Here is a 22,206-nt window from a genome sequence, read left to right on the forward strand (position 1 = left end):
ACATTGGTGGTATAGCAGGCAAAGAAATTGGAACCTTTTTTTTGAGTGAAATCTGGGTTGAATGTGATTTGTACAACGTTGTGTTATAATGGTGAATATATTTTGAAGTATCTAGACAGGTACATGGGTATTTTAGTGGTATGGTGTATCTTGTACACCAGACCAACTGCAAGAAGATGTACTCTGTCAGCCACCCAGAGCCTCCCCAAGTTAAGGGAATGGTTGGCGGAAAAGTGAGCCCGAGATGGACGGTTGAGTAGAAGCCCAATCATTTTGTTTTGTGCTGTCTGGAGTTTGTTTTTCAGGGCTTTTAAGGCGTCACAGTACCAAACATGAACTCTGTAGTCAAAGTGGGGTTAAATGAGTAGCTTGTGTTAGAGTCTTAAGTTTATTTCTACCCACCAGCGGGGCGATCCTACGAGGTAAGAACTAGGGTTGTACAGTGTACCAGTATTCGTATAGTACGCGATACTAATTAATCATATTCTGTACTATACCGCCTCTAAAAAGTACTACTTCTATGATTACATCAATACTTTTTGGCATGACAACATCTTCTTTCGTTTAAAAAAAATTATATTATGTTTATAAACTCAGGAAATATGTCCCTGGGCACATGAGGACTTTGAATATGACCAATGTATGATCCTGTAACTACTTGGTATCAGATTGATACCCAAATGTGTGGCATCATCCAAAACTAATGTAAAGTATCCAAACAACAGAAGAATACGTGATTATTACATTTTAACAGAAGTGTAGACAGAGCATGTTAAAACAGAAAATAAGCAGATATTAACAGTAAATGAGCAAGTGGATTAATAATCCATTTTCTACCACTTGTCCTTAATAATGTTGACAAAATAATAGAATATAAATGACACAATATGTTACTGCATATGTCAGCAGACTAAATTAGGAGCTTTTGTTTGTTTACTTCCTACTAAAAGACAAGTTGTCTAGTATGTTCACTATTTTATTTAGGGACATACTTGCAATAACAAACATATGTTTAATGTACCCTAAGATTTTTTGTTAAAATAAAGCCAATATTGCACTTTTTTGTGGTGCCTTTTATTTAGAAAAGTATCAAAATACATTTTGGTACAGGTCCCGGTACCAACATATTGGTATCAGGACAACACTACTAAGAACAGAATTTGTCGGTTGATTCTTTGACTACCTTAGTAGTAATTTTTTCACTGGAGAGATTAGTCTCTACGATGCAACCAAGATACGTAATCTAATTTTTGTTTGTTATAATATTGTCACCCACTCTGACTGTGAAGTTATTTACTTTTCTGAGGTTAAGAATTGACCCAAAACCCTGTGTACTTGCAAGTACCAAGGGCGAGTCTTAATGTGCCAGTTTGTCATTGAAAGCCTTGCTAGTCTAGGTCTTGAGGATTGTAGCTTTGCTTGTTTTGTGGCCGTCAGCCTCAGTTCTATGTTCTTTACGGGTACAGCAAATCATGGAATGATCACTTAAGCCGCATACAGTAGTTCCACTTGTGGTGATCTTAGACTGGTCAGAAGTAACAACGAGGTCTATGAAGGTTTAAAAGGACTCACTCACCCTGGTAGTTTGCTTAATGAGCTAAGTGAGACAATGTTGGTGGCACAGCTTAGTGAAGGTTTTAAAAATGGGTGCATCCTTTCGAGACATATCTGTGTTCCAGTCCCCAAGAAGATGTAAACCTGTATCAACATGTTTACACAAAACTCACACAGTCACTAAATACATTTTATACTGTAATCAAATCTAATTTAAGTTGTTATTTTACTTCCTGATTCTGACTTACATGCATCAATAAGAGAACGTAAACAATTATTTTCAATAACCAAAGTAGTCAACACTTGAATTATTAAAAGAACATAAAGATGACTGACTTTCCTTCAGCGTGTCGTAGATGGTCTCCAATTCCTAAAGAGGAATTGTTGATGGAGATACTCCATAAAACAGCACATAGTAAAACATGTTTCTGGTAAAAGTTCCTTTTGGCCCAGCCAACAAAATGACCACAAAAAGTATTTTGCATGATGACAAAAACATACCATTTAAAAGTGATTTTGGAATTACATTTTTTATTTCCATGATATTGAAGTTATGGTAATGACTATGTAATTAAAAGATTATGGTTAAGTTTAGAGATAAAGTTTAGGTGTGATAGACCGTATACAGAATACAATATTTACACACTTTACATCAGTGAGTGTAAAGTTACGAATGCCTCAATCAATGCTGCCTCGTACTTGTAAAAACTTTTCAAATTGCCCCCCATCAAATTGCCAAGTCTACTTTTGTAATCACTTTTGGATTAATTTTAGTGGCTGGGACCACTAAATCTTGCCTAGGGCGCCAATCTGGCGCCCTAGGCAAGATTTTAGGTGGCGCCCCCCCACATCGGCATTGAAGTGTATATACTCACAAGAAACCGAATAGCTTTGTCTTTGACCTTTTTTTTACTTAAAGAAAGCAAATTAACAATCAGAATAGTTAACAAGATAAAAAAATATATGAATAAATAAATGAATGCAAAAAATAAAAAATGAATATATGAAATACAATATTTTTTACATACATATTGCTTAATTTACATTAATGATGTGCACTTTAACAACTAGGCTTACAACTATACCTAATATATAAAGGGGTGGAAAAGTGACTATTACCTGCAGGGCAAACATTAGCTAACCAGAAGGCAATAACAATGTAAACAAAAAACACCTGCTTAAAAGATCTAATACAAATGTCCCTGAGGAATGTAAGGTGGGAGTACTGTAATTACCTAACGTTACATTATTATTTTCCATAACAATTTAGCCCCCTCCACAATATTAACCCGACGTTAAAACAGAACTAGCTATTTATTGATTAGCAATTGCCGAATCATGTAACATTAGCTTAATGCTAAAAAGCCAGGTTACTATCACATTCTGTAACAGACAAATAATTTCATGTAGGCTAACGATACCTACCTGCTACCTCTGTCTTTTCTCGTTTCTCCTCCTCTTCTTTTCTCTTTTTTCTTCCCTGGGCACCTGACAGTTTTGGCCATTTTGACATCTTGTGTTGATTTTTTGATGTGGTGACGTCCAAAAAGAGTCATGATACGGGAAGGGAGGGGGCGCACCGTGCTTGGGGTAATGTTGTAACAAATAATATTTCCATTATATAGGCTTTACTTTGCATTTTAATTAACGTGGGATTATTTTTTGTATTTAGAAATAATAGTACCAACTTTTTTTTTTTTTCTCCAACATTTGTGGCACTGGCGTGGCGCCCCCTGATGGATGGCGCCCTTAGCATTTGCCTATACGGCCTATGCCACGGGCCGGCCCTGGCTGGGACAAAAGGAAGTATTTCCCGCATTTTTATTGGTTGTTTTGCTACACACTTTTAACACAACACACAAAAGAACACAATTAATGTCATTATGTTAACAGTGTCAATCCAAAACTATTTCTATTCTCTCTTTATTTTATTTACTTATTTACCCAACAGACGTCCAGCAGCCCCCTCACATTAAAGAGGAAGAGGATGATCCACAGCCCCCTCACATTAAAGAGGAAGAGGAGGAAGTGTGGATCACTCAGGAGGGAGAGTGTCTTCTAGGGCAGGAGGAGGATGATCTCACCAAGTTTCCACTGACTGTTGTCTCTGTGAAGACTGAAGAGCATGAAGACAAACCACCTGAGTCCTCACAGCTTCATCACAGTCCAAGTAAGCACAACATCCACATATCATTTTATTGTCAGGGCATTCAATCCATCACAACTGGACTGTTCACTTTGTCTTAGAAGACTCATCCAAGTAGGCTTCATCACTTCATGCTCATAGACTTAAAGTCTTAAATCTATTCATTGGAATTTAGAGGGGAACTGCTCTTTTTTGGGGGAATTTTTCTATCGTTCACAATCATTATAAAAGACATGACGGTGGATATTTAAAAAAAAAAAGAAGTCACATTCTAATTCGGGCTGGGCGATATGGCCTTTTATTAATATCTCAATATTTTTAGGCCATGTCACGATACACGATATATATGTGGATATTTTGCCTTAGCCTTGAATGAACACTTGCTGCATATAATCACAGCAGTATGATGATTCTATTTGTCTACATTAAAACATTCTTCTTCATACTGCATTAATATATGCTCATTTTAAACTTTCATGCAGAGAGGGAAATCACAACTAAGTCAATTTACCAAAACAGTATTTATTAAACAGTTATTAAGCAGTGGCACAAACATTCATGTCATTTCCAAACAGAAATTGCAAGATTGTCAGAGACATTTTAAAACAAGCTATTAGTGCATTTTTGTGCATGATGTCACTAAGATGACTTATCAAAACAACACTACCGTATTTTCCGCACTATAAGCCGCGCCTAAAAACCACAAATTTTCTCAAAAGCTGACAGTGCGGCGCGCCTTATATATGGATTAATATTAATATTCATTTTCATAAAGTTTAGGTCTCGCAACTACGGTAAACAGCCGCCATCTTTTTTCCCCGTAGAAGAGGAAGCGCTTCTTCTTCTATGGTAAGCAACCGCCAAGTTAAGCACCCGCCCCCATAGAAGAGGAAGCGCTTCTTCTTCTACTGTAAGCAACCACCCGCCCCCGTAGAAGAAGAAGCCCCCGGATATTGCGTTTCATTTCATTTGTGTGTTTACATCTGTAAAGACCACAAAATGGCTCCTATTAAGAGACACGCGTACAACGCAGAATTCAAACTCAAGGCAATAAGTCACGCAGTAGAACACGGAAATAGAGCAGCAGCGAGAGAATTGAACATAAATGAATCAATGGTGCGTAGGTAGAGGAAGCAACAAGATGACCTGCGCCACCAAGACAGGGAGACAGCGCCGGACGACATACGCCAACATCTTCCAGTGGATTGTAAATGCCTGGCGGATATATCGGTCTCAACTGTGGTCCGAGCTTTCCGGAAGGCAGGATTCACGGAACTGCTGGACAACAACAGCGACATTGACTCTGATGACTTCGACGAGACGGAGCCGGCCATTTTGGATGCCGTATTCGCCCAACTTTTTAATTCAGACACTGAAGAAGAATTCAAGGGATTTATGGATGAGGAATAATTTCAGAAAGTGAGCTTTAAATCTTTATTTTGTGTGTTGTGTGACATTAACGTTCGAGCAACGTTGAGTTATTGATGTTACTATTGCTCTGCACTAATTTGAGTGTTACTATTTTTGTGATTGCACATTTGCACATTACATTTTGGGGGTGAACAGAGTTGTTAGAACGCTGGTTTGTAATATATTATTAAAGTTTGACTGACCTATCTGACTGTTTTTTTGACATTCCCTTTAGCGCAGCGTAGGCGCGGCTTATAACCCGGGGCGGCTTATAGGTGGACAAAGTTTTGAAATATGCCATTCATTGAAGGTGCGGCTAATAACCCGGGGCGGCTTATAGTGCGGAAAATACGGTAAATTAAAGTGCACTTTTTGTACAGAACGCCACTACAATAGTTTAAAACAAATAAAGTGCACTTTTGTGCATGATGTCACACAAGATATTTCAAAAACTGTCAAATAAAAATGAGCTGCATTATAGGAAATCAAGTAGTGTATGTCCTTCGCTATGTGGTAGGTTCCTGCGCACGTTATCTCCTTCTGTTGTTGACTATTTGTTTCATACGGTGTTGATGTGGAAATGACTGTTTGGGCATTTTGTGGGTGTGGCACCGAACGGAGATGTTGACATGCGGAGTTTCAAGCACTCTTCATTCTCTAGCAGGTGACTTTTCAAATGATGCTACATTAGTAGTGCTGCTACTTTTTGTAGCAACGCTTTTGTCGCATACTTGTTCACCATCTACCCGCTTGAAACCAAACCACCGCCAGACGATGGACCCCGTGCTGGTTTTTTTTTTTTGGAATTAAATATTCCTTCATTTGTTACCAGATTTGCACCTTCTTTCTCTCGTATTACCACTAGCACCACTCCGTTAGCACCAGAGCTAACGTTACCATGCCGCTACCTGTCTGCTCCGCGAAAGCGTATGACGTTGCACGCGTGACAGTATGTGACGTATGTAAGAAGGTGCGCTTGTTTTATGTCTCCGTGAGGAGAGACAAGAAAAAGTGAGAAGAGCCTGTAGTGTAATGCCCGCAGCTAAAAGCAACTGTGTGAGAACGTATACCCAAATATCACCATATAGTCATTTTCTATATCGCACAGAGACAAACGCACGATATATCGAGTATATTCCATATATCGCCCAGCCCTAATTCTAACTCATAAATGTAAATAAAAGTCCACTTGCAATGGAGCCAATGGGAGGTCCTCTATAACCATCCAAGAAATGCCAACAATACTCCATTTGCATTTTGTGGCTTGAAAATTGAGTTGAGTTGAGTTTGAGTTTATTTCGAACACGCAAGCATACAACATGATACATCACACATGCATGTATACAACATGATACATCACACATGCATACATACAACATGATACATCACACATGCCTACATACAACATGATGCATCACACATGCATGCATACAACATGATACATCACACATGCATGCATACAACATGATTCATCACTATTTCCAGTTTGTCTTTTCAACATGTTGGAAAAGGAGTAGGAAGAAGCAGAGCTTATTTAATCCTACCCCTTTTCTTTTACATAGCAGTTGCTAAAACTTTTGTTCACTCCCTGTTCTCAATTTATACACAATGTACTCCATAAGTAATCACAATAAAAATAAATAAATAATACTCGGTGGGGTAAGTTATATTTCATATGGTGAGATAAGTAAGATTATCTAGAAAATGAACGAATGGATGAAATAAATTCAGAATGTTTGTCATGGTTCTTCTTCTTTGTACTTTGTAAACACTTTAAGTTTGAAGAGTTTCTTGAAGTGGATCATATTAGTACATTGTTTGATTTATTTGCTTAATCCATTCCATCATTTAATTCCACATACTGATATACTGAAGGTCTTAAGTGTTGTACGTGCATACAAATGTTTTGAATTACATTTTTCTGTAAGAATATATCTCTCCTCTTGTTTTGAGAAGAATTGTTGTACATTCTTGGCTAGCAGGTTATAGTTTGCTTTATGCATCATTTTAGCTGTTTGCAAATTCACTATGTCGTGGAATTTCAGTATTTTAGATTCAATAAATAAAGGGTTTGAATGATCTCTATATCCAACATGATGTATTATTCTAACTGATCTTTTTTGTAACACAGTTAATGAATGAAGTGTACTTTTGTAGTTATTTCCCATATTTCTACACAGTAACTCAGATATGTAACACTAGTGAGCAGTAGAGAATATGAAGTGATTTTTGGTCTAGAACATGTTTTGCTTTATTCATTATTGACGTGCTTCTTGCTACTTTATGTTGTATATTTTTTTTATATGAGATTTCCAGTTCATTTTATCATCAACCATTATACCTAGAAATGTGGTTTCATTTACTCGTTCAATTTCTATTCCGTCTATTTGTATTTGTGTTTGACTTTCTCTTCTACTGTTACCAAATAGCATTATTTTAGTTTTACTGAGATTCAAAGATAGTCTGTTTTTGTCAAACTATCTTTTTAATGTGTTAATTTCTTCTGTTATTATTTGTATTAACTTCTGTGTGTTCTCTCCTGAACAAAACACTGTTGTATCATCTGCAAATAATACTAACTTTACATATTTTGTAACTTTACAAATGTCATTTATATAGAGCTTGAATAATTTTATTCCTAGTATACAGGTAAAAGCCAGTAAATTAGAATATTTTGAAAAACTTGATTTATTTCAGTAATTGCATTCAAAAGGTGTAACTTGTACATTATATTTATTCATTGCACACAGACTGATGCATTCAAATGTTTATTTCATTTAATTTTGATGATTTGAAGTGGCAACAAATGAAAATCCAAAATTCCGTGTGTCACAAAATTAGAATATTACTTAAGGCTAATACAAAAAAGGGATTTTTAGAAATGTTGGCCAACTGAAAAGTATGAAAATGAAAAATATGAGCATGTACAATACTCAATACTTGGTTGGAGCTCCTTTTGCCTCAATTACTGCGTTAATGCGGCGTGGCATGGAGTCAATGAGTTTCTGGCACTGCTCAGGTGTTATGAGAGCCCAGGTTGCTCTGATAGTGGCCTTCAACTCTTCTGCGTTTTTGGGTCTGGCATTCTGCATCTTCCTTTTCACAATACCCCACAGATTTTCTACGGGGCTAAGGTCAGGGGAGTTGGCGGGCCAATTTAGAACAGAAATACCATGGTCCGTAAACCAGGCACGGGTAGATTTTGCGCTGTGTGCAGGCGCCAAGTCCTGTTGGAACTTGAAATCTCCATCTCCATAGAGCAGGTCAGCAGCAGGAAGCATGAAGTGCTCTAAAACTTGCTGGTAGACGGCTGCGTTGACCCTGGATCTCAGGAAACAGAGTGGACCGACACCAGCTGGACTGCTGCTGAGTGGTCCAAAGTCATGTTTTCTGACGAAAGCAAATTTTGCATTTCCTTTGGAAATCGAGGTCCCAGAGTCTGGAGGAAGACAGGAGAGGCACAGGATCCACGTTGCCTGAAGTCTAGTGTAAAGTTTCCACCATCAGTGATGGTTTGGGGTGCCATGTCATCTGCTGGTGTCGGTCCACTCTGTTTCCTGAGATCCAGGGTCAACGCAGCCGTCTACCAGCAAGTTTTAGAGCACTTCATGCTTCCTGCTGCTGACCTGCTCTATGGAGATGGAGATTTCAAGTTCCAACAGGACTTGGCGCCTGCACACAGCGCAAAATCTACCCGTGCCTGGTTTACGGACCATGGTATTTCTGTTCTAAATTGGCCCGCCAACTCCCCTGACCTTAGCCCCGTAGAAAATCTGTGGGGTATTGTGAAAAGGAAGATGCAGAATGCCAGACCCAAAAACGCAGAAGAGTTGAAGGCCACTATCAGAGCAACCTGGGCTCTCATAACACCTGAGCAGTGCCAGAAACTCATCGACTCCATGCCACGCCGCATTAACGCAGTAATTGAGGCAAAAGGAGCTCCAACCAAGTATTGAGTATTGTACATGCTCATATTTTTCATTTTCATACTTTTCAGTTGGCCAACATTTCTAAAAATCCCTTTTTTGTATTAGCCTTAAGTAATATTCTAATTTTGTGACACACGGAATTTTGGATTTTCATTTGTTGCCACTTCAAATCATCAAAATTAAATGAAATAAACATTTGAATGCATCAATTTTGTGTGCAATGAATAAATATAATGTACAAGTTACACCTTTTGAATGCAATTACTGAAATAAATCAAGTTTTTCAAAATATTCTAATTTACTGGCTTTTACCTGTATATCCCTGAGGTACGCCACAGGAAATATTTAGTGTTGTTGATGTGTGTTCGCCTATCTTCACGTAGGGTTTCCTGTTGGTTACCGGTAAATAACTTCTAATCCAGTTTAAGACCAACCCTCTAATGCCATACTGTTCTAGTTTTTTGATTAAAATATTGTGATTAATTGTGTCAAATGCTTTAGTTAGATCCAACAACACTGCTGCCGCACATTTTTTACTATCTACTGCTTTGGTCATTTATTCTGTCATTTCAATTAAAGCCATCAAAGTTGAAACATTAGCTCTGTATCCATATTGGTTCTCATCTAGTATTCTATTTTTGTTTGTGAAACTCTCTAATTTGTTATTGGACATTTTTTCAATGATTTTAGAAAATTGTAGACGTAACGAAACAGGTCTATAATTTGTAAATTGGTGTTCGTCTCCAGTCTTATAAATTGGTACAACTTTAGCTATTTTCATTTTGTTTTGGGAATTTAGTTTGAGATGATAGGTTACTGATATACACCAATGGTCCTGAGATCTTTTCGATAAACTTTTTTATCGTTTCTATATCGATTCCATTACAATCAGTTGAAGTCGTAGATTACACGATTTTAACTATTTCCTCCTGTGTCACATTACTGAGGAACATTGAGTTGGGATTTTGCTCTATGGTATCATTATAGTCCTCAATTGAAACTGGGTCTGGAATCCTTTCTTCCAATTTTGGTCCAATATTTACAAAGTAATTATTGAAGCTTTCAACTACTTCATTTATATTTTCATTATTTTTGTTTCCGTCTAAGAAGTATTGGGTGCAATCCCCCCAAATATAAGCTTTGGCTTCAGCCTATTCCTTTTTCGGTAATTATTTTTCTTTTTTTTGTGTGTAAATGTGTATGATTGTTAAATATATATAATCTGTACTGTTAAACTGATGACACAAAATGGTTGATGGTTGATTATATGATGGAAATAAATTTATTTAATTAAAAAAATAATATGGGACGCGGGTTGTCTTACGTCAGCACCGGAAGTGGTAAAATCAGCCGCTCACCTGGCGGGTTTTCTGGGGATGAATAGGGAAGTCCTTCTTTAGCTGCCGTCTTGTTTTATCATATATTGCTGCCTTTGCACCTGTCAATGTTAAATTTTTATGCACATTAAATCAACAAAAAATCCTGACTTTGGAGCAATGTTCACATACTCTAGTATTTGGCTCTCTATTAGATGCAATGTTATTGGGACCATGATTTATGTCCTAACTTGTTAACACCTCCTCATATGGAATTTACTTTTCCTTCTTCATGTCTCAAGAACACACACACACACACACACACACACACACACACACGCACACGCACACGCACACGCACACGCACGCGCACGCACACGCACACGCACACACGCACGCGCACACACATACACACACACACACACACACACACACACACACATACACATACACACACTCACTTAGTTTTTCGTAATTGGTTTTCAATCTTCATTATTTACTTCAAGTTATTACAATTTCTCTCTCTCTCTCTCTCTCTCTCTCTCTCTCTCTCTCTCTCTCTCTCTCTATCCATCTATCTATCTATCTATCTATGTATCTATATCTATCTATCTACAAACCCCATTTCCATATGAGTTGGGAAATTGTGTTCGATGTAAATATAAACGGAATACAATGATTTGCAAATCATTTTCAACCCATATTCAGTTGAATATGCTACAAAGACAACATATTTGATGTTTAAACTGATAAACATTTTTTTTTGCAAATAATCATTAACTTTTGAATTTGATGCCAACAACACGTAACAAAGAATTTGGGAAAGGTGGCAATAAATACTGATAAAGTTGAAGAATGCTCATCAAACACTTATTTGGAACATCCCACAGATTTGCAGGCTAATTGGGAACAGGTGGGTGCCATGATTGGGTATAAAAACAGCTTCCCAAAAAATGCTCAGTCTTTCACAAGAAAGGATGGGGCGAGGTACACCCCTTTGTCCACAACTGTGTGAGCAAATAGTCAAACAGTTTAAAAACAACGTTTCTCAAAGTGCAATTGCAAGAAAGTTACAGTCCATAATATCATCAAAAGGTTCAGAGAACCTGGAAAAATCACTCCACGTAAGCGGCATGGCCGGAAACCAACACTGAATGACCGTGACCTTCGATCCCTCAGATGGCACTGTATCAAAAACCGACATCAATCTCTAAAGGATATCACCACATGGGCTCAGAAACACTTCAGAAAACCACTGTCACTAAATACAGTTTGTCGCTACATCTGTAAGTGCAAGTTAAAGTTCTACTATGCAAAGCGAAAGCCATTTATCAACAACATTCAGAAATGCCGCCGGCTTCTCTGGGCCCAAGAGTGATCATGCAAAGTGGAAAAGTGTTCTGTGGTCTGACGAGTCCACATTTCAAATTGTTTTTGGAAATATTCGACATCGTGTCATCCGGACCAAAGGGGAAGCGAACCATCCAGACTGTTATCGACGCAAAGTTCAAAAGCCAGCATCTGTGATGGTATGGAGGTGCATTAGTGCCCAAGGTATGGGTAACTTACACATCTGTGAAGGCACCATTAATGCTGAAAGGTACATACAGGTTTTGGAACAACATATGCTGCCATCTAAGCGCCGTCTTTTTCATGGACGCCCCTGCTTATTTCAGCAAGGCAATGCCAAGCCTCATTCAGCACGTGTTACAACAGCGTGGCTTCGTAAAAAAAGAGTGCGGGTCCTTTCCTGGCCCGCCTGCAGTCCAGACCTGTCTCCCATTGAAAATGTGTGGCGCATTATGAAGCGTAAAATACGACAGCGGAAACCCCGGACTGTTGAACGACTGAAGCTCTACGTAAAACAAGAATGGGAAATAATTCCACTTTCAAAGCTTCAACAATTAGTTTCCTCAGTTCCCAATCGTTTATTGAGTGTTGTTAAAAGAAAAGGTGATGTAACACAGTGGTGAACATGCCCTTTCCCAACTACTTTGGCACGTGTTGCAGCCATGAAATTCTAAGTTAATTATTATTTGCAAAAAAAAAAAAAAAGTTTATGAGTTTGAACATCAAATATCTTGTCTTTGTAGTGTATTCAACTGAATATGGGTTGAAAAGGATTTGCAAATGATTGTATTCCGTTAATATCTAACACACATCTAACACAATTTCCCAACTCATATGGAAACGGGGTTTGTATCTATCTATCTATCTATCTATCTATCTATCTATATATATATATATATATATATATATATATATATATATATATATATATATATATATATATATATATATATATACATACATTGTTTTGATTAATTTCAATATCTTACATACACTTGTTATTACATATGTTGACCAGATGTTGAGATATTTGCTGGGAATACATATTGGTTCTCCATGAGCATCCCACTTTTGTTGATAAATATATCTAATCGGCAATGGAATAGTTTTTCCATGATTTTGGAGAATGGTGGAAGTAATGAAACTGGTCTGTAGTTAGTAAAGTTCAAACAAAATCTTGTTGTTCGTGTATGACTTAAGAGTTATTATGACAATGACAATAAAGGAATTGATTGATTGATTGATTGATTATGTCTCCATTCTAATAAATTGGTACGACTTTTGCAATTTTCATTTTGTCAGCGGAGAGTCATGAAGAGGAGTGGCACACCAGTGTGGGACAGAAGGAGCTCCAGGCCCCCTCCCACATTAAAGAGGAGCAGCTTCATGATGAAGATGAAGCTCAGTCCTTACAGCTTCATCACATTCAAAGTGAGGAGAACAGAGGGGCGGAGCTTGTAAGTCAACACATAACAGAAGCTGATGGAGAGCATTGTGAAGATATAAAGTCAGAACCAGACAGCATCTTTGCTCCACTGTCAGACATGGACCACATGATGTCAGACTCTTCTGATCACAGTGACCACATCCAAAAACCTTTGAAGAGTAAAAAGGACTCTAAAAGTGATACGAGACATCACACTAACAACAAACACTTTGACTGCTCTGAATGTGAGAAATCATTTAGACGGAAGAGTCATTTTACAGTTCACATGAAAATACATACTGGAGAGAAACCTTTTACCTGCTCTGTTTGTAAGAAGAGTTTCTCCACAAAACATTACATGACCACACACATGAGAACACACACTGGAGAGAAACCCTTTACTTGCTCCGTTTGTAAGAAGAGTTTCTCCAGAAAGCGTAACATTACCACACACATGAGATTACACACTGGAGAGAAACCTTTTACTTGCTCCGTTTGTAAGAAGAGTTTCTCCAAAAAGGGTGACATGACCACTCACATGAGAACACACACTGGAGAGAAACCTTTTGCTTGCTCAGCTTGTGCTAAAAGATTCAACACAAAGAATGACATGACCACACACATGAGAACACACACAGGTGAGAAACCTTTTACTTGCTGTGTTTGTAAGAAGAGTTTCTCCAGAAAGGAACGCATGACCACACACATGAGAACACACACTGGAGAGAAACCTTTTGCTTGCTCAGCTTGTGCTAAAAGATTCAACACTAAGCAGGAAATGATATTGCACATGAGAACACACACAGGTGAGAAACCTTTTACTTGCCCTGTTTGTAAGAATAGTTTCTCCAGAAAGCAAAGCATGATCAGACACATGAGAACACACACTTGAGAGAAATCTTTTGCTTGCTCAGCTTGTGCTAAACGATTCAACACTAAGAAGGAAATTATATTGCACGTGAGAACACACACAGGTGAGAAAACTTTTACTTGCTCTGTTTGTAAGAAGAGTTTCTCCACAAAGCAAACATGACCGCACACATGAGAACACACAATGGAGAGAAACTGTTTAGTTGCACTGTGTGTGATAAGATGTTCAGGTTTAAGAATTAGGTCAGTGAACACAAGTGTGTAACAGTCATGGAAGCTGCAGGGATTTAAAAACACTTAAACAGTGATTGTGCTAAATGATACTTTAAAAACACAGCATGTTTAATATGAATGTATATTTGATGTTGTATGGAGTGCTTCTCATCTTCTAGTCTTATATGTTGTCCTGTAGTTACTTTTTAAGTTGTGTGCATGTATTGAATATTATATATGTAGCTACTATTTTATTTTATTTTTTCGTTGTTTAAAGAGAGGGCATCTTATTTAATTTTTTTTGTGTGTGTGTTATAAAATCACACATTTTTTCAATTGCATTTTATTGATGTTATTATCCAATTAAAAGTATGAATGAATAAAATGGTTAACAAAATGTGGACTCTGGTAGATTAGCAGCATTGTTACATCATGGATGTTAACTACTGCAAAACATCAACAAAGAAGAAAAAGGCTGAAGTTAGCAACACATCACTGAACTTTAAAGCCATCGTAAGTGGAGTTGGTTGTTTTTATTGCTGCATTTGTACTTTTTTCACCTCACATCTTCACTTTTAATCCTAAAGTCTTCTTCAAATATATTGTTGTAGGCTTCTGAGATTTGTGTTTTTGGTGTGTGTGTGTGTAGTCTGTGGAAAGGGTTGTTGTCCCTTGTGGATCCATTTGTTCACTTGCACAGATACATCATCATCATCATCATCAGACGTCACCCGTTCACTACTGGACGAAACCTTAGCATTAATGTTTTAATATAAGTGTGACCTCAATATTCCTTGATTATAAGACTAAAAATACAGATTTAAGCACTGTATAAGAGTGCCTTTTGTAGTACTCCAACTCGCCACACTGAGAAGTGGGGGCGATCGTGAGCTAGCACATGTATGTTGCTATCATGTTTTATCAGCGAGGAAGACAGTATTTGTGTTTACTTTTTTGTCAGATCCAAGTTTTAATGCTCTGCTGAATAAATTAATCACTATGTCTGCCAATATGGAGGATTATATATACATACCTGCCAACTACTCCGGTTTTCCCGTAATTCGTACGGTTTTCATCAACCTATTCCGGGTTACGGTTGCAGTGATAAAAAATACGGTTTTTCATTAATTAAAAAAAAAAAAGGGTGAAAACTACGCGAATTGCACCTTGTGCAGACAAGATTTTTCGATCGGACACGGAGGAATGAGCGATGTAAAAGACCACGTTGGGACAAAAAACACAAGTCTAATGCCGTTGCTAGCGATACAAGTGGAAAACTTTCAACGTTTTTCGTCGCCCAAACAGATTCTTTGGATGTGATAAATGCCGAAGTTTTATTTACGGAGGCAATAATTGAGCATGGATTTCCAATCGCACTGGCTGATCACATGGGACAGTTAAATGTTTGTAATGCAACCTTTAAAAATCATTACGCGGTGATCGCGGTCCCAAAAATAAACTTTTCTTGCATGATAATGTCCAGAAAAATTCGCTTTATATTACTATAGAGTCCTTTTAACGAATGAGTTTGATGGTTTATCACAAACCTTAAATGAAAGAAGTCCTTTGTTCTCCTGCACCATGCATGCACTTTGGCCTTGCTTCGTGTTTGGTGCGCAATCCTGTCGGCTGTATTTCACAGCACGACATACTGTTAAAAGTGTTTATACTATTTATGCTTTCAAGTCCAAGTTGAAGAAATCTTGTTAAATGTTGACAGCATAACTACCAAAATACAGAAGTATGTCCTTAATATTTTTGCAGTGCTATTTCTGTTGAAAAGTTCAAATGATTACATTAGAGATGTGATGTGCCACTTTTCAAGTGTCTGATGGCTTAAATTAATTTTCATTAATTTTTCATATTTTGAATTCTTTTGAAAGGCTTACAAAAAAACTACATTTGAATTGTAATTCCATGCTATTGACAGGACTATTAATTTTAATGAAGTTAGCTTACCATGTTTACAGTATGATAATTGTGATAGAAATGTGAATTTTAGGCACAGAATATTTTTTACAATTGAACAAGGCAGTCGATTATACAAGCTTGGACAGAAAGTTAATAATGACACCAATTTTTTTTTTAATGGAATTGTTTAGTACTGTTTTACCATTTGTTTACTGTAAAAAGTGTTTATACTGTTTATACTTTCAATTAACAAATTGAAGTCTTGTGAAAGGTTGACAGGATAACTGGCATTAACTGTCAAAATAATTTCAAACTATTGAAGTTAGCTTACAGAATAAACATGCCAATCAACCCATATGATTTTTGCTGTAATATTTTTGTTTTGAAAAGTCACTGTGACTGATAGAAAAGTGATGGTTTTAGCAACATTTTAACCTGTCTGAATGCTAATAATCATTTTGCGTCGGGGGGCGAAGCCCTGAACCCTCCACCAGGACTTTGTCCTGGACCTACCGGGGCCTGCGGCCCTTGGACCCTGGCTACTAGGTTTTTCTGATTTCAAAAGTTGGCAGGTATGTATATATATATTTAATCAAATACTTTTCTTAACAGGTAAGTAAGTAAGTACATTTTATTCACAGATTTAAAAATATCTATAGAGCATTTTTTATTGGGGCTCCAGTACTATGGAATGCCCTCCCGGTAACAGTTAGAGATGCTACCTAAATATTAGCATTTAAGTCCCATCTTAAAACTCATTTGTATACTCTAGCCTTTAAATAGACGCCCTTTTTAAACCAGTTGATCTGCCGTTTTTTTTTTTTCTTTCTGCTCTGCCCCCTTCTCCCTTGTGGAAGTGGGGACACAGGTCCGGTGGCCATGGATGAAGTGCTGGCTGTCCAGAGTCGGGGCCCGGGGTGGACCACTCGCCTGTGCATCTGTTGGGGACATCTCTGTGCTGCTGACCTGTCTCCGCTCGGCATGGTCTCATGCTGGCCGCACTATGGACTGGACTCTCACTATTATGTTTGATCCACTCGATGTCCATTGCATCCAGTCTCCCCTAGAGGGGGGGGGTCATCCACATCTGTGGTCCTCTCCAAGGTTTCTCATTGACATCCCACTGGGTTGAGTTTTTCCTTGCCCTTATGTGGGATCTGAACCAAGGATGTCGTTGTGCAGCCCTTTGAGACACTTGTGATTTAGGGCTATATAATTAAACATTGATTGATTGATTGAGATACATTCACAAAGCGCTGTACAAAACATAGATGAAGTAAAACAACAGTTCTATTAAAACAACAGGGGAAATATCATAAAAAGGATAAAAATCGATAGTTAAAAGGTGTATTAACTAAAAGCTTTACTAAAAAGAGAAGTTTTCATATGTTTCAACACAGTCAAGATCACGGAGGGTCTGGTGAAAATTGTTCCAGAGTCTGGGAGCTATAGCCTGGAATGCCAGGTCTCCACGGGTTTTAAAACGAGTTTTTGGGATCTTTAGAAGACCCTGCCCTGAAGAGAGGGGCATAACAAGTCAGTGATGTACTGAGGGGCCCCACCATGCAACGCACAGAATGTCAGGACTAACATTTTAAACTCAATTGGGAATTTTGACTGGAAGACAATGAAGACTGGATAAAATGGGGGTGGTATGGGCTGTTCCGGGTGCAGCGGTCAAAAGTCCGGAAGCCGCATTTTGTACCGTCTGAAGTCTCTTTAGCGTTGACTTGTTGAAAAGAGTGAAAAAATAATTGCAATAGTCAATGCCAGACGAAATGAACGTGTGAATGATCATTTCCAGATCCAATTTTGACAACAAATGTTTCAATTTAGAAATATTTCTGAGATGATTAAAAACAGTCCTTGGTCAGTTGACGACAGTGTCCCTGCAAAGACTTGGACTTATCAAACAAGGTTTCTGAGGCTGCTTTGAACAGATGCACCCAGAGCACCAAGGAAGTTCTTGATCAGGGGGATCTGTTTATCGGGAGCAATGATCAGAGTTAGCGTATTGTTAAAATTTATCTGGAGGAAATTTGAGGACAAGCAGTTTTTGATACAGGATACGCACTCCAAGAACTCAGATAGAAAGTGAGGAGGCAACGGAGGGTGTATATTGTAGCGTCCCCGAAGAGTTAGTGCTGCAAGGGGTTCTGGGTATTTGTTCTGTTGTGTTTATGTTGTGTTACGGTGCGGATATTCTCCCGAAATGTGTTTGTCATTGTTGTTTGGTGTGGGTTGACAGTGTGGCGCACATTTGTAACAGTGTTAAAGTTGTTTATACGGCCACCCTCAGTGTGACCTGTATGGCTGTTGACCAAGTATGGGTTGCATTCACTTGCATGTGTGAAAAGCCGTGGATATTATGTGACTGGGCCGACACACAGAGGTAGTGCCTTTAAGGTTTATTGGCGCTCTGTACTTCTCCCTACGTCCTTGTACCACTCCATACAGCGGCGTTTTAAAAATTCATACATTTTACTTTTTGAAACCGATACCGATCATTTCCGATATTACATTTTAAAGCATTTATCGGCCGATAATATCGGCAGCCCGATATTTTCGGACATCTCTAGTATTTATAATAAAAATCACGCTGTTCCAAAAATGAGGTTAGCTGCTTAGCTACCACTCTTTCAATGATTTTTGACATGCAGGGAAGTTTTGATATGGGTCGGTAATTTATAGGCTCCACGGATCAAGATTAGGTTTTTTAAGAATGGGATTCACCACAGCATGTTTGAATAAGCTGGGTATCGAGCCAGACTGAAGTGAAAGGTTAATCTATTTTGGACCAACAACATCAAAAACATTTAAGAACAGTGAAGTAGGAAAAATGTCCACAGGGCTCGATGTGGGTTTCATTTTGCCCACTAAAACCTGAACACCTGTAGGCGGACAGGAGTAAGGAAGACCATGATGAGCACACAGGGGCTGGTGTAGTGCACAAACCATCCAAGAGAGGACTAATACTGGCCCTTATGTCTTGCATTTTTTTCACAAAAAAGTTCAAACATCCATTACAGTCATCCTGTGTGTACACCGGCACCTGAGGAGATGGAGGTGCAACAAGATTTCCAATAGTGTCAAATACATACTTGCCAACCTTGAGACCTCCGATTTCGGGAGGTGGGGGGTGGGGCGGGGGCGTGGTCGGGGGTGTGGTTAAGATATTTATATATATATAAGAAATACTTGACTTTCAGTGAATTCTAGCTATATATATATATATATATATATATATATATATATATATATATATATATATATATATATATATATATATAAATAAAATAAATACTCGAATTTCAGTGTTCATTTACAAACTACAACTCACAAACACTTTAGAGTTAGGCTCCACCATCAGAATGTGTACTTAAACTTATAAAGATCACATGGATATTATTCTGTGAGTTGATTCACCAAAACTAACCTGTTATACAGGAGCAAAAAGCACACAGGACGTTTCAATTGTTCACAGACTGGTCGCGCTCATCAGAATGACAAGACACTTCCGGTCTGCAGGTGATAGCATTCAATTGGGAAGAAACGCCCTACTGCCCCCTACTGACCAATGTGAATACTGATAAATGTGTAATGACAGCTCCAAAAACGAATTCAAACCACAAAATAAAATAAATAAATCAACACAAAAATGTGACACATTATGGGTGGGTCACATATGCATGTACAGTAGATGGCAGTATTGTCCAGTTTAAAAGTGTCACAACATTGCTGTTTACGGCAGACGAACTGCTTTACGGTAGACACTGTTGTTGTGTGTTGTCAACACGTCACTCAGGTCCGCCTGAATTCCGGAAGTTTTTCGGGAGAAAATTTGTCCCGGGAGGTTTTTGGGAGAGGCGCTGAATTTCGGGAGTCTCCCGGAAAATCCGGGAGGGTTGGCAAGTATGGTCAAATAAGACTTAAGGTTTTTTTTTTAAATATGCAAAACAAGATTTGAAAAGAAAGCCGAGCAAGCATGTTCCATCATTTCATTTAGCTCCATTGTCATTTCTTTAAAATGGAGTCTATGAACCTCTAATTTTGTGGCTTTACACAAACGTTCCCCTTTCCGACAGCTTATCCTAAAGCTGGAAATGGCTTCATTCATCCATGGACAACATTTTTGTGTAAGAGCCTAGAGTGGTTTAGCTGGTGCTACTGTGTTCAAAACAGTCAGACAATGATGATTGAAGTTATTCATAAATGTATCGACACCATCACAGCTAGCCAAAGTTGTTGGGTCAAAAAGAACAGAAAACCCGCTGATTGCAGAGTCATTTGGAATGCGTGTCTGTTTCCTCACTTTGGAATTAGACTGAGTCAGTGAGAAGGACAGATTAAAAACAATGCAATAGTGGTCGCTTATTTGATGGTCTTCAACACTTAATTGGTCAATTTTTACTCCAAAAGAAAAGTCCAAATCTAAAGTATGACCTCTTGTGTGAGTAGGACTCGACACATGCTGTAAAAAGTGGAATGAGTCCATAAGAGATACCAGCTCCGCTACCAAGGGACAAGAGGAGTTATCAACATGGAGATTGAAATCACCAGGAAACCGATGGTTTGTACAGTCCAGGTAGAGAACGAGACTCTGTCCCATGTGGAGGAGTTCAAGTATCTTGGGGTCTTGTTCACGAGTGAGGAAAAGATGGAGAAGGAAATCAGCCGGAGAATCGGAGCATCTGGGGCAGTATTGCAGTCTCTCTGCCGCACTGTTGTGACGAAACGAGAGCTGAGCCAGAAGGCAAAGCTCTTGGTATACCGAGCTATCTACATTCCTACTCTCACCTATGGTCATAAAGTGTGGGTCATGACCGAAAGAATAAGATCGCGGATACAAGCGGCCAAAATGAGTTTCCTCAGAAGGGTGGTTGGCATCTCCCTTAGAGATAGGGTGAGAAGTTCAGTCACCCGAGAGAGACTCGGAGTAGAGCCGCTGCTCCTTCACTTGGAAAGGAGCATTGAAAGAGGTACGGAAATGTTGGTAGGGATACCATCTCGGGCATCTCGTGCGGATGCCTCACGAGTGTCTCCCCTCGGGAGATCCTCGTTGCACGTCCCACTGGAAGGAGACACCGCGGCAGGCCAAGGACCAGTTGGGGGGATTACATCTCCTCTCTGGCCTGGGAACGCTTTGGGATTCCCCAGGAGGAGGTTGCTAATGTTGCTCTGGAGAGGGAAGTCTGGCGGTCTCTGCTGGAGCTGTTGTCCCAACGACCCGATTGCGGATAAGCGGTTGAAGATGGATGGATGGATGGATTGAAATCACCAATAATTAATGCACTCTCCAGTTTAACAATAGATGACATAAAATCCATAAATTTGTCTAAAAATTTTGCATGTCTGCAAGCTGAAAGTGTTATCATGTGTGTAATGACAAACCACCTCCAACACAGAATTGTATTTGACAAGTTTTTACTGAATAAAATACCCAGAATGTACATGAAACATAGTACCGTATTTTCCGCACTATAAGGCGCACCTGAAAACCACAAATTTTCTCAAAAGCTGACAGTGCGCCTTATAACCCGGCGCGCTTTATATATGGATAAATATTAAGATTCATTTTCATAAAGTTTCGGTCTCGCAACTTCGGTAAACAGCCGCCATCTTTTTTCCCGGTAGAACAGGAAGCGCTTCTTCTTCTACGCAAGCAACCGCCAAGGTAAGCACCCGCCCCCATAGAACAGGAAGCGCTTCTTCTTCTACTGTAAGCAACCACCCGCCCGCGTAGAAGAAGAAAAAGCGCGCGGATATACCGTACGTTTCATTTCCTTTGTGTGTTTACATCTGTAAAGACCACAAAATGGCTCCTACCAAGTGACAGGGATCCAGTTCATGAAAAGACGCAATCTCTCCATCCGCACACGGATTACTATTTCACAGCAACTGATATTCCTGTGAACCGCACTGTGGATACAACGGGAGCACGTACGGTGAATATTCGCACCACAGGGAATGAGAAGTCATCCTTCACTGTGGTTCTAGCTTGCCATGCTAATGGCCAGAAACTTCCACCCATGGTGATATTCAAAAGGAAGACCTTGCCAAAAGAGACCTTTCCAGCCGGCG

General features: G+C 38.8%; 1 protein-coding gene across 1 annotated transcript in view; it reads left to right on the top strand.

Moving 5' to 3' along the window:
* LOC133579153 (uncharacterized) overlaps positions 1-14,774 on the top strand; it is a 41,487-nt gene extending 26,713 nt beyond the window's left edge. Inside the window, exons 5-6 of the mRNA XM_061933684.2 lie at positions 3,506-3,724; positions 13,008-14,774. Coding sequence (XP_061789668.2) covers positions 3,506-3,724; positions 13,008-14,023 — 1,235 coding nt within the window. The 3' untranslated portion in view covers positions 14,024-14,774. The remainder of the gene's footprint in view (positions 1-3,505; positions 3,725-13,007) is intronic.
* Positions 14,775-22,206: the final 7,432 nt, after the last annotated feature.

Source organism: Nerophis lumbriciformis, linkage group LG03 (assembly GCF_033978685.3).
Source record: "Nerophis lumbriciformis linkage group LG03, RoL_Nlum_v2.1, whole genome shotgun sequence".
NCBI lineage: Eukaryota > Metazoa > Chordata > Actinopteri > Syngnathiformes > Syngnathidae > Nerophis > Nerophis lumbriciformis.